We start from the raw sequence: 14,124 nt of genomic DNA, 5'->3' as shown, positions 1-14,124 counted from the left end.
GAGAACTTCTGTTAACTTCTTCATTAAGAGAAGCTCCACGAGCTCCATGAGAATAAAATGCATCATCATCCATTACTCACATGTGTTGTTATAGGCTTGTTTTTAAATCCTCAGAGATCCAATCAAAGCTTAAAATATCTGTTTGCGTATACGGGCACTGGATTCCCATGCCTGCCTGCGACTTGAAACAGTGACCTTTTGCCTCCCAGTTCTCCTCTTAGCTCAGATACAGCATGTCTGATACTCAGATAAACCACTGAATACATTCTTCTTCCTCCAGACAGTTTAACCAAAGTCGAGAGATAACAACCGTCTCATTTCAGGAGCACAGTGTGTGTGTTGCAATTACACTGAGTTACATGAGTGACACAAACCATAATAATAAGACGGGAAGCCATTTGGCTGTAAACACGATGACTGGAGGAAGGTATATTTGGCACTAGACAGAAAGCGAATCAACAAAAAGAAGGAAAACAAGCACTTTGATTGTGCTCTATCCTTGGACATGGCATTTCAGCCTGCTTTCAGAGCTTCCTATTCATAATCCCTAAACATAAAATGCCACAAGTTAAATGGAGGAAGCAAAACCCATACAGTACACAATATTTTGTTTTTTAAACATGGCAGCTTAAGGTAACAATTTATTTCTCAGTGTATGAGAGAGTTTATTGGCCTTAATTATAGAGTGGGGTAATCCAGCTGACTTGGCAAACCTTCAGCTATTAACAATATTCATATAGTGTAAATTAATTGGTGCAACAACCTCTAAGCACATGGCCTCAGTCTTTTCAATTAACAATATGGCACTTTAATCGATAGACCAATTCATTTTTGTTGAGTTGCATGCCATAGCAGCATGTACTACAATAAAACAGATTATATATACTGTTGCTACTGTGTAGCAGAACAGCATATATTCACCAACTATTTCATTAGGTACACCTTGCCAATACTGAGTTGGACCTGCTTTTGTCCCCAGAACTGTTTAATTATTCATGGCATAGATTCCTTTAAGAGTTTGGTCCATATTGGCATGACAGCATCACACTTGCTGATCTGGTGACTGTGGATGCCATTTGAGTGCAAAGAACTCACTGTCAAGCTCAAGAAACCAGAGTGAGATGATCTGAGCTTTGTGACACGGTGTGTTATCCTGCTGGACGCAGCCACAGAAGATGGCACACTGTGGTCATAAAGGGATGGTTGTGGTCAGCAACAATACTCAGGCTGTGGTGTTTAAAGCTGTTAAATTGTTGGTGTTGACTTCAGTTCTGCCTTTGATCCTGGATAAACTAGCACTGAAGCTCCTGGGACACCTGGAACTGTCCACGTCACTGCATTCTTATGACTGTCTAATGACAGGAAAGAATTTTTAAATATACTGATACTGAGGAGGCCAAATTATGTCAAAGAAAATATCTCTCAGTCCATTACACCATCATGTTTTCATGTTGTTTACACCAAATTCTGAGCCTGCCATCTGAATGCTGCAGCAGAAATCGAGACTCATCAGACCAAACAATGTTTTTACAATCTTGTCCAGTTTTGGTGAATTGTAGCATCAGTTTTCTGTTCTTAGCTGACAGCAGTGGCAGTGTGCACTTTTACTGCTGTTGAGATGCTCTCCTGCAAACCTTGATTGTAACAAGTGTTTATTTTAGTTACTGTTGCCCTCCTAACAGCTCAAAGCACCCTGGCCATTCTCCTCTGACCTCTGAAATCAACAGCACATTTACACCCAGAGAACTACTGTTCACTGGACTTTTTCTCTCTGTTTTGGACCATTCTGTGTAAATTCTTTAGGCGATTGTGTGGGGAAATCACAGTAGATCAGCAGTTGCTAAATACACGCAAGTTTACCTACTGAAGTGGCCAATGAGTGTTGTTTTTGTTGACTTTATAGTTTATTTATATTTTTAAATTTACACACCATTAGCATTGTTAGTAGTAAAAAGGTAAAAACCTCGAAACAATATCAGGCTGCTCAAAAAGAGAGCAACTACCTAAATCTGAGTTTAAATCAGGAAGCACAACAGCAGTGAAACGTGCAAAGGCCATGAAGTTTTACTGCAGATATACAGCCTTTAAATTATATTTTTTAGCTGGGAGCTGCTGGGATTTTCCCACCCTGATTAAAACTTTGGAAACCAAACACAAGTCAAACAACACACAAGTTGAATTACAAAGAGTTTAATCCCAAAAATACTTTTTCCTTTTTTCCTGTTTTGGCTTGTAATACATAGTTTGGTCTTGCTGTATCGTGGCTGTAACGCTATAGTACTGTATCATTTACATTGTCTGAAGTAGTGGCTGTCATGCAATGTTGGACACAGCTCGACTTAGCAGAAAGATGCCACGTTCACATCAGAAATCCTGACTGTAAAGAAAAAGAAAGAAAGAAAGAAAAAAAGTTAACATTCATGTCTTCCCACTTGAGCTACAGGTATGACAACACAGTCACCTCTACAGTGTGACTAAGGTTCGACAGTTTGTTTACTTTGTAGACATCAAGCTGCAGCACAATAATGCTGCTTCATCTCTTCTTGTCTTTCATCGTGAATGTGGCATCAGAGAACAGTCTGTACAAGACATTCAACAGTCTTGTCATTTAAGACCAAATGTTAATGTCAGTGACTTTTTATGGGCTCCTCAGCAAGTTGGCTTTCAGGTATGTGAAACATTATGTTGATGTTAAGCTTTATGGTTATTTCTCACTCTGTAAAATATTTTATGAGCAGCTGAACAGGTTCCAGCCTGTTGGTTTGTTTCACTTCTTCACTGTGACAGGAAGACACTCGGCTTCTCGACTGTCCACCCATTGTCACCCCAGGGAATTTTGACAAAGCTGCTAGCATCACACAGGTTGTCCTCTGCAAAAGCCAACAGTGCTGTTCAACAGAGGTTTATCAAACTTTGTGGTTTTTTGGTTAGTTTGGCTTTTTATCATTTCCTGTTTTTTTTTTGTTTTTTTTATTTTACATGGCATTTGGTGACTAAAAATAATATTGATTTGGGATGAAATATCACATCTCAATTAGGACTGTTTGACTACGGGGGAAAACAATTCCAGATCAGCAGAGCTGAGTTACCTCAAAATGTCAAGTTATTTCCACAGTTTTGAGTTATTTAAGTTTTAGTTTTGAGTTATTATATTTGAGTTAAAATTTTGACTTTGTATGGCTGTTATTAGTATCGCTGTTATTTAAAACAACAACATTGGGACTTTTAAAACATTCTGCGCTTGAGGAACAAAAATTGTATTTGCTGTTTTTTCCAAACAGCTGACTAAAAATATCCATTCCTGTGATATCAATGCCAAATTGTGGCATCTCCAAAATACCAGCAGCTTTGACAAGATGTAGATTTTTGGCACCTTGGAGATGAAAACAGGTTCTGAACACGTGTCCTTTCACTGCCAGGAGGTTGAATCAGTCTGGGATGCACTCATAACACTTCTCAAGCACTCTGAGGGGCAGCTGGTTTGCTTTAGAGCAACTAAAGGAGCTAAAAATGACTCTATATGCTGATGACTATGTCATGTTTTGGTGTAAGATTTCTGATGGTAGTTTGATTAATTGGTTGTGTGATTTCCCTTCCATTCAGCATTATTAGCTATAACTAAATTTAAGTTTGAGAATTTAAGAGAGAATTTTGTGTGAAAAGTAAGAGTAGATGGATGCACAAATAATATAATCAGTGTTTGCTGTATTTATCAGCCAACACTAACAAGAGTTATATTAATCTGCAATGTCCAGTTTTTATTAGGTAAAATTAATCTTGAACTATAGCCAACATTACATGTAATGGCTTAAATGGACCCACAGTGTCCATGTGCAACTCTTGTACCATCAAGCCGTATTATTCTTGCGGCAATATTGCATTAAATACATAAAACAGTTGCATATATAGCTGAAAAAAGTTGAACTGTTAAAAATAGGGGGAAAAAAAGATGCAGCATTTGTAAAATTCTCCAAAACAGATCAAATCAGCTTGTCACAGAGCAGAAGGCCTTCAATATGACTTCCAGAGGAGGGATAATCAAAGGTGGTTCCACTGAGGAAGACACAGAAAATGAGCAAGATGAGGGATGAGGAAGAACTGATTTCAGATAGCTCAAATTAGGGCTGCTCAATTAATCGAATCACGATCTGGGCTTTCAACGATCATTAAAAATGACTGAGCTGATTATTAGCCCCTCCCTCGTGCTTTACTCTCACGCTGCTCCGTGTGGCAAATCGAGCGCACCTCTCTGCATTTCGAACACGTGTCACAACAATTAAGAGCAGCGGTCCCCAACCTTTTTTGCGCCACGGACCAGTTTATGCCCGACAATATTTTCATGGACCGGCCTTTAAGGTGTCGTGGATAAATACAACAAAATAAAACTAGTACCGGTACCGAAAAAAAAGAAATTTATTCAAAACGATAACAAAATAACGCTGAAAACCGATAAAAACCCTGAAAACTATACATTTCACACCTGAGCCTCAACTCTCGCGGCCCGGTACCAAACGACTCACGGACCGGTACCGGTCCGAGGCCCGGGGGTTGGGGACCGTTGATTAAGAGGACCCGAGGGAAGCTCGGAAAGCTAAGCAGAAGTTATTTGGAGAGGAGAGTGACTGCCGTTGGTTGAAAAGAGAGGTAAAAAAAACTTCAGTGGTGTGGAAACATTACGTGGATCAATTAGACATATTGTGTAAACTTTGCTATGGTGTCGTAGCTGCACCACAGAGCAACACTGCAAAGTTCACTAAACATAGATGTTTACATTTTTCATTTATTTTTTATATTGCAAACATTTGCACTGTTATCAGTATTTGCACACTATTTTATATTATTTTTTGACAATCTTTAAAGTCATTATTCAATACATTGTTATTGTTAAATAAATATCGTCAAATAATCGAGATCTCAATTTCAGTGAAAATAATCGTGATTATCATTTTTGCCATAATTGAGCAGCCCTAGCTCAAATGCATTCTATATAACATAGTTTATTTAATTTTTTTACTCCTAAGCCAGTCATACCAGGTATATATATATCTCAGTTTGGCAGGGAAGGCTGTAAAAAACAACAACAACAACAAAAACCCCCACCAAAGCAGAGTTTCTGTGTCATCTCTTGGGAATAATCTTTGGTGTAACACCACCTCGCAGCTCTAAACACTGATCTGTGCATGAGTGCATCCCTAATCACATTTACAGCTGCCTTCTCACATCTGTGCACAGCACAGCAACAGGGAGCTCTGCCAGTGGATCAATACACTTTATAAAACATCTCCGCTACAATACACACATCCCCAATGAAACAGTCCTATTAATACTCCTCCATCAGGGAGAGTGCAGCGAGAGCCACAGTGTGCACAGACACAACTGCCTGTGAAGAACATTAAAACAGTCATCTACCAAGGTAAACAATCAATATTCTTCCCATGAATCTGACTTTAATATGACTTTTTTTTTTTTTAGAATTTATGCTATTCATGAATATACTATATAGATTTCATCTGCAAATACGCATTCCTACAGGAAAGTATGGATGCTAATGAGTTTATATGATATGCATTTTCAGCTCATTTTGCATCTCTATGAGTATATTTTCCTCCTATATGGAGACTTGCAGTATTTCTGTGGTGTTTTTTCTTCTTTCTTTTTTTTGTTTAATCCATTCTGTTTCTATAGATGGGATACGTCATAGTTTATTAGCCATCATCCAGCCAAAGCCTGGCATCACTGCTTCTTTTTCTTCTGCTTCAGTGACTTCCTCCTCTTCACGATCATCTCGTACAGCTTGTCCATGCCCTCGTCCAGTCCCTCTCCGATGATGGCGCAGGCCGGCTGGACGTGGTACGGTGTTGAGGGGCTCAGCTCCGCCAGAGCGAGCTGCCTCTCGATCTCCCCGACGTCCAGAGCCCGGGGCAGGTCCTGCTTGTTGGCGATGACCAGCAGCGGGGTCCCCTGGTTCTCGGCGAACCGGGTGATCTTGTGCAGCTCGGTGCGAGCCTCCTCCAGCCTCTCGGTGTCCACAGAGTCTACCACGTACACGATGCCGTCCGTGCAGCGGCTGTAAGGCTTCCACAGGGGCCGCAGCTTCTCCTGGCCCCCGACGTCCCAAAAGTGACAGCTGATGCCCCTTGAGGCCCCCGCGCCTCCCAGCCGAATCCTCTCCGTGTTGAAGCCGATGGTGGGCACCGTGTTGACGAACTCGTTGAATTTGAGCCGGTAGAGAACGGTGGTTTTGCCCGCAGAGTCCAAGCCGAGCATGACTATGTGCAGGGACTGGAAGGCAGCCAGATTGGAGAAACTATTCCCCATGTCTGCAGGCTGGGGAGGAGAGACAGCGTGCACTCCCACAGCCCCACAGCAGCGAGCGAGATCACCGCAGGGGACGCTTAAAGGTCCCGGGAGTGATCCATCGTGGGTTATTAAAACGCGTAAAAATTAAAACGGCTTCTCCTCTCTCAGCAGAAGTTGGGGGCACAGCCCCTCGTTGCGCGGCGGCACTCCGGCAGCAAGAAACGCCGCAGCATCCCTGGACTCACTCCAACTGCATCTGCCCTCCACAAATTGTCAAATCACAGCACGTACAGCGGCTGCATGCACTCTCGCGCACCACACTCGTCTCCGCATCTGGCCGCTTGTCTCCGAGCAGCTGCCTTCATGTAGTGGCACACAACACAAGCACGAAGCGATGAAGCGTGACGCGTGGATCAGCCACTGAACGCTGCCATGGAGAGACGCGTCAAGTCAGACGGGAAAAACACAATAAAATCTGGCTTCCGGTTACGCGAAAGGGCTTTAAAAAATAAAAGCCTTTCACATTCGTGAGAGCAAACCTGCCAGCGGGGTGGATAAAGGATCTTAATATGAAAGGTGTTCAGTCGCCTTTCCTCTGCGCAGGGAGGCGTCCTCAGCTGTGAGACTCTGACACCTGCTGGTAAAAATGCGCAACTACAAGCAGCTGTGACTTTATGAGTGCAGATATAAAGATACACTAATTGTAAGATAGTATATATAAATATAAATACATATCAAAAATGGTTTCCCCCAGCCTGCAGTCAGTAATTTAAGTGACTGCCTCTGGCGCCATAAAACAAAAGAAAGAAGAAGGCAAATAAAGCCTGGGATTAGATGGAAAGGATGGAGAGTGAGTCAATATCGACCAAATATTACCCAGCACAGCTTGAAGTCATGAAACATGGCCCTTAAATTTGGAAACATGTAGAATGAAGCACCAGCTGGCCCCAACAGACGGACTCACAGAGAAGCAGCTAAAAGTTATTCCAAGCAGTCAGTAATTAGTTTCAACCAAAAGCAACACTCACATGGAGCAGGATTCATCTTCACTGTGCGTTTCAGCAGTGGTTCCAAACAGGTGTTCAACTCATTTCTTTATATGTTTCTAGGAAAACGGAAAATAGGTGGAGCAACTTATTGAAAAATGTGCAAATATACATGGAAACACAGCATACTAGGCAATTCTAACATGTTTGAAAGTCAATATTTGGTATGATCACCTTTAGTCTCCTGCCAGATGTAGATGACCAACTTCTTTAGTACATTAGCAAGGAAAGCTGCGTCGATGATGGAGAGGTGATGTCAGTGCTAACCATCTAATAAAACAGTGACGCTGACCAGATGCCGGCTCAGCAGCAATTTCAGATTAGCATCTGTGACAATGACTGAATGTAATATGTTCAGCCAGCTGTTTTGCTTTTTTTAAAAAAAATCAAAAAGCAGGCCTGTTTTCTTTAAAAATTCAGAGATACGTGGTCCTCACAGGACAGCCACTACAAATGTAAGTAACGGAATATAGAGTACTTAAAACGAGATCCACCTTTAACTTATGCAGCAGTTACAGTAAAACATTTAAATAAATAAATAATTTAACAGTGATGATGAAGATTGTTCTGCAGAATTATTATTATAATTTTTTTTACTCTATGCACAAATTTTCCAATAAATAAATCCAAAGTTTCATTGATTATTTTTTGTTGAAATGCTGAGTGACATACAGATGTGTAGTGTTCAATATAGAGTTATAGTTATGGAAGGAAAAATTCACCAAAAATGTTCCAAAACAGTTTCCTCTCTCTTTTTGTTTATGTATATCAACTGTTAACTAAATCATAAACTATGGTTTAATAAAAAAACAAAACAACTAAAAGCAAAATTAATGTAATTTCATCATTTAGATGTAATTTTCTTTATACACGTTACTACGCAAAATAAAATCATCAATCATTGCAAAGAATATTGGGACGTTGATAAGGTTTTTTCTCAGATTGGGGCGATCGTGGCTCAAGAGTTAGGAGTTCACCTTGTAATCGGAAGGTTGCCGGTTCGAGCCCCGGCTTGGACAGTCTCGGTCGTTGTGTCCTTGGGCAAGACACTTCACCCGTTGCCTACTGGTGGTGGTCAGAGGGCCCGGTGGCGCCAGTGTCCGGCAGCCTCGCCTCTGTCAGTGCGCCCCAGGGTGGCTGTGGCTACAATGTAGCTTGCCATCACCAGTGTGTGAATGTGTGTGTGAATGGGTGGATGACTGGATATGTAAAGCGCTTTGGGGTCCTTAGGGACTAGTAAAGCGCTATATAAATACAGGCCATTTACCATTTAAATATTGGAAATCCAAACGTGAACACTGCACTGCATGTTCTGGCGTCTTAAAAATATAGAGGTTGAAAACTGCCAAAATAATATTAATAATAATAAAAAACAAAGAATCAATGCTATTAAATGCATTAAAATAAAAAAATAAAAATAAAATAACTGTAAACAAGAGTTATTCTATATGTCTCTGTTTTCTTTCTTTCTTTTATCTGCGTCTGTATTGATTGTTTCATTTATTAATTCTGAGTGATTTATTTGTTTAGTTCCTTGTTTATTTAACTGTTTACATTTTTCAATTTTGGCAGCTTTGGTATTCCATAAGAAAATACAAGACGCACCTCATCAAACAACATAAACATGCCTTGTCAGATTGCTTAACACGATTCTGAAATTTTTGTGGTTTGCAGGTAAAATTATTTTTACATTGTTCATGTTGGAGGGAATGCAGACTCTGACTCAGATTCTGGTTTGGAGCAGGGCCCTGTTTCAGGAAGCCGGTTTGGAAAACTCAGAGTGAAAAACGACACTCACGGTTGAGTAACCCCGAACTGTCCAACTCGGAATATTCCGTTTCAGAAAGGCTGATAACAATTAGTTCAGTCAACGCGGAGTTGCTTTAACCCCAAGTGAAGCGCGCGCACGAGGATACATAAAGCCCTGATAAGCGGAGCACAGATTAAGCGAGTCACCATGGAGACGGAGGGAAAGAAGGCGCGGTCAATGTATTTCACAGCGCTTGAGGCCGAAATTCTGATGGCAGCATATGCCGATAACATGCAAATTCCGCGGAAAAAAGTAACACAGCCACAGCTGCAAAAGCATGCATGGCAAAACATAGCCGACAGAGTCAATGCGTGAGTGTTAATTTAAACATTGATCGAGGGATTTCCACCCATTTAACACGTTATTTTATCATATGTTATTTTATTTGTTATTTTATACATTTTATTTTGTGATGTGATGTGAGCGCAGGTGCAACCCAACAGGCCCCAAACGTGCCTGGCAGCAAGTAAAAATGAAATATAAAAATATAGTCCAAACAGGTAAGGTGTAATTGTATTATGAGCCATAGTGCTTGGTCTGTTTGTCCCATGTAAATCAATTGCAGTTAGAGGCTACATTAATTTTCTTTCTGTAAGCACTTATTGAAATTATCTGAGCACATTACAAGTACATATTTGCTTACTCTGTATGCTCAAATGTGGCCCGTTATAGCCAACAGAAAAAAAGCGGAGGCCCGAAAAACAGGTGGGGGTCCTCCACCACCACCACTCACAGAGGCTGAGCAGTTGGCCCTCAGCCAAAACAGTGGGCGCCCTGTGGCCGAAGGCATCTCTGCGGGGACATCCTCTGAGTCAATAACCCCGCAAGACACAAGTGCCTACATAAGGGGTAAATTCAAAATAATACATGATGTGCATACATCCTTTCTTCACAGTCACCTTTGCAGTGCGACACATTCATTTGATAAACTCTTTACCATAATGAATTATTTTGTAGTGAAGTTATTTTCCGACTGATTTTGCCTTCCCTCAGCCTTGGTTGTCTTTGAGAGCATAATGACAATGAAGTGTAAGGTGCTTGGTATGTTTGTTAATTGCCATTTGGTCCCTTGTAAGTTATAAGTGACCTGTATAAACCTCATATTCTATCAGTTGATGGTGATGGTGTACTGCATCTGGTGCAGCCTCCTGTTGAGCCAGACCAACATGCAGTTGTGAGTAATACTCCACAGATTATATGAGTTTACAGTAGAACAGCAATGTTGTCTATTTCTTTACTACAGGAAAATAATGAAGAAACATTGACAGCTGTTACAGAGGAGGAAGCAACAGAGACACTTTATGAGGTTTACATCTTTTAATACTTTGTGTACAGGAAATACAGGCGACCAATAAAGCCAGTTGAACAAAAAATCTGTTTATTCTTCTTTCAACATGTTGAGGTGATGGGTCAAAGGAAATGATTGTGACATATGGTGTCTCTGACTGCTCTTCCATCTTGTATGTCCGTGGGAGGGTCAGGATGTTCATGGTTTGGATCACTGCTGATGTTTGGTTCAGAAGGACAGTGTTCTCCTCTAATTGTGGCAATGTTGTGAAGAATCACACATGCCACAATAATGTCACATGCCCTTTCTGGGGTGACCCTGAGTCTTTGCAGGCACTGGAACCGGGCCTTAAGCATTCCGATAGTCATTTCAATTCTGGCTCTTGTCCTGCAATTAGCCAGATTATATCGCTGCTGTGGGCCCGGTTCAGGGTCAGGGTAAGGGGTAAGCAAATAGGGTAAACATGGATACCCCCTATCACCAAGCAAGTAGCCAGTGAACTCTCCTAAGACAGAAGGATACACTTCAGTTCAAATGTCCCTGAAGCAATTGGTCTTTATATATTTTAAAGTATTCTCAACTCACCATGTCCAAATTTTGTGCTCAGTGTACATTCACGGAATATTTGTGAGTCATGGACAGAGCCTGGCCACTTGGCTTCCACATTTGTGATAATGTTGGCAGCATCACATATGATCTTCACAGTGCAGAGAACACAAATTAGCATCCATTACTATAATGAAATAATTTGTTAGTTTGACATGCTACAGGGAACTATGTACCTGTACATTAATGCTGTGGAAAGACTTCCTGTTCACATAGTCTCCTTCATTTACTGAAGGAGCAATGATTGGAATGTGAGTGCCATCTGTACAGCCAATCACGCCTGGGAACCCTGAAAATAAATGTGCAATTTAAGTAGTAGTCCAAGTATCACCACATCATACATTAAGTTTTGGTCATCCTGATACCTGCAATTTTGTGGCATCCCTCTTTGATAAATCTTGTGGGTCTGTGACCGGGGAACACCACAAACGAGTACAGGAGACGTTTCAGTGCAACTGTAACATTCCTGACTGCCCGACAGACGGTAGCCTTGGAAACGTGCTCAGCGTCACCAATATTATACAGAAAGCTCCCGTTTGCAAGAAACCGAAGTGCAATACAAATAATATGCAATGAACTGAGAGCATGTCCGCGATGTGTCACATGCGTAATATATGGCCTGAGGATGTTATCCAAATAAATTATAGATTGTGCTGAGAAACGGTAACGTTCGCACAGAAAATCATCAGGAAATGATAAAATGTCCAAACGCGCTCTGATCACTCTCTCCCGGCGGAGAGCTCTGCGGAGAATTTGGGCTTCACGATCTACTGGCTCTTCAAGGAAGTGGCACGCCATGTCCGACACTTCCTACTGTCAGGTTTCCGACAAAGGGGCGGAGACAGTCAGGGTTAGTTGTAGTAAACCTGCTAGGGGGCAGGTTAGCTTCACGGAGTGTGTCGTCATAGTGACTCACTCAGGCTGCAGCTGAACTCGCTTTGTGAAACCGAAAACCCAGAGTTTTCGTTAACTCAGGGTATACTTACTCAGTTTTTCCACTAAACCGGCTTCCTGAAATAGGGCCCAGGTCTGGGATCTGTAACAGAACTGACACCTGATTGGTTTACACTAATGATCTAACTGATCTATGCTGTCTTTAATTCATCTGTAAAACTAAATGAACATTAAAAGTCATCTCAGGATAACAGAAAATAATAATGTGCCTTTTAAGCAACAATAATCCAGAATTAATGCTCCTTTAATATTCTCCTGTCTTCATTTCATATGGAGATCATTACATTTTGGCTTTTTTATGCTATAGAATAAACCCATTGTTCCCATAAACTTTGTTACATACATGTGTTGCTGGTGTTAAAAGTATAAGGCATGTGATCATTTAACATGTGTACCACTAGATGGCGGCAGAGTTTCTCCTTGGAGTACCAGCAGTTTTCTGTAGTCAGAGGAAAAGTTTGCAAACACACACACACACACAAAAAAATCAAACTGCTGTTCTTTTTCTTCACGATCAGTCCAAATCTAAGCTGCTTTTTTTCAGGAAAAAGATGTAAACTTAGCAAAGTTAATTCACATAAAAAAATCTTATCCTCCATTCAAAGCTTCTAACAAACACTCACTCAGACTGACATCGTGCTAGTGACGCATCTTTTCAAAGCTCAAAAAGAGTCCCCAAACTTGTTGATCTTAATTTTCATAGTCTAAAGTTTTTACGTATCATGGTCAGTATTGTGACAGCCCTATATGTGATGGACTCAACTCGACTAAATAAGAAGCATTAACAGTCCATTGTTACTTTAAGATGTAAAGGTTAATTTGTTTGGGTAAATTAAAAGCTTCCTCGAGTGCAGCTGGAAAAGCCATCGAACGCTCTGATGAAAGTGGCTCCCTCAGAGGGCCGCCTCCGGAAAAGAGCATCAAGAACTGGAGTTCATCAGAGTTACCAGCTTCAGAAAATCACCATCATCAATCCCCGACTAACAGCATCTAAGATTAGAGTCCACATCGAAGCCCAGAGTTCAAGCAGCAGATAGCTCTCAAGATCCATCCATCGGTCCATGTGCCCATTTTCTGCTGCTGTTAGGAGGAGACGGTGTGAATCAGGCCTTCATGGTAGCCAACTGCAGCCAAGGAACAACTACAGAGGGAGTCCAAGAAGCACAAGGAGTGGCCGTCAGAACAGTACAAACATGGATTATGATGAGTCCAAACCTACATCCAGGATGAGGGAGAACTACATCGGGATCATCTATCTATCTATCTATCTATCTATCTATCTATCTATCTATCTATCTATCTATCTATCTATCTATCTATCTATCTATCTATCTATCTATCTATACGAGAGCACAGCATAGCACAGCATCCCTCCAGATATAAATGACTATACGTTTGCTTTGTCATGACTGACACTCATTCTTCAGTTTGACTGCAACAACAATCGCTCACATTGCATCTTTACAGCACCTGTCGTACCTGCTGCTGATCGGATATGATCTGATAACAGCTCTCATTGTGAGCCTTCATTAAATTCCACCCCCCCCGGGCACAAATAATTCATCTAATTAGCCAGAAGAAGTGAAAGCAAGTGTGTGTGTGCAGCAGCAGTGTTAGCAGAGGGGAAAGAAAGCCAGTCCCTAAACGACAACACAACCTGAGTCATCAAGACCCGACTAATTGTCCTCGCTGTCCTCCTCCTTTATTGATTTCCCTTTTATTACTGCATTCAAGATCAATAAAACGAATTATAAACAGGGTGTGGACACGCCCGCGTGCGCACACACACATGCACACAGCTTAACTTTATAAGACCACAACTCACTCTAATTGCGCTCCTCTCTCTCTTCCTCTCTCTAACTAGGCTGGATGTCTCTCGCCCACCGCCCACGCCGCCTTCTCATCCATAAAACAAAAGTCTCCCTCTCTGATTTACTTCTCATTTATTCCACCGTCTCCTCCATGTTCCACAGGTAACAGATGACGAGCTGCAGACAGATGCTGAGAGAGCCTCAGACAAGCTGTTTAACTATCAACTGCCAACTTTCAGAAGAAAAAGAGAAAAAACACATCTATAACTCAGATGATGTAAAATTAATTAGATACATAGGCTGAAGTGA

The 14,124-nt window shown here is 41.3% G+C and overlaps 1 protein-coding gene and 1 long non-coding RNA gene across 2 annotated transcripts; both read right to left on the bottom strand.

Moving 5' to 3' along the window:
• Positions 1-1,892: 1,892 nt before the first annotated feature.
• Positions 1,893-6,753, bottom strand: LOC147302018 (ADP-ribosylation factor-like protein 4C). Its single transcript, XM_086282851.1, has one exon. The coding sequence runs from the start codon at positions 6,316-6,318 to the stop codon at positions 5,734-5,736; it is 585 nt and encodes a 194-aa protein (XP_086138977.1). The 5' UTR covers positions 6,319-6,753; the 3' UTR covers positions 1,893-5,733.
• A 2,338-nt stretch (positions 6,754-9,091) lies between these two features.
• Positions 9,092-11,972, bottom strand: LOC147302017 (uncharacterized). The gene is made up of 3 exons (XR_015127153.1): positions 11,227-11,972; positions 11,030-11,141; positions 9,092-10,949 (listed from the first exon to the last, which is right to left on the bottom strand). It is a non-coding gene; the product is annotated as an uncharacterized LOC147302017 (long non-coding RNA).
• Between the last annotated feature and the right edge of the window lie 2,152 nt (positions 11,973-14,124).

The sequence above is a fragment of the Aulonocara sp. 'chitande type north' Nkhata Bay genome, linkage group LG23 (genome assembly GCF_057382095.1).
Source record: "Aulonocara sp. 'chitande type north' Nkhata Bay isolate Kocher_YH1m ecotype deep benthic linkage group LG23, A_spYH_male_GT1.1, whole genome shotgun sequence".
Lineage (NCBI taxonomy): Eukaryota > Metazoa > Chordata > Actinopteri > Cichliformes > Cichlidae > Aulonocara > Aulonocara sp. 'chitande type north' Nkhata Bay.
Note: the sequence above shows the minus strand (reverse complement) of the source record. Positions and strands in the feature narration are given on the sequence as shown.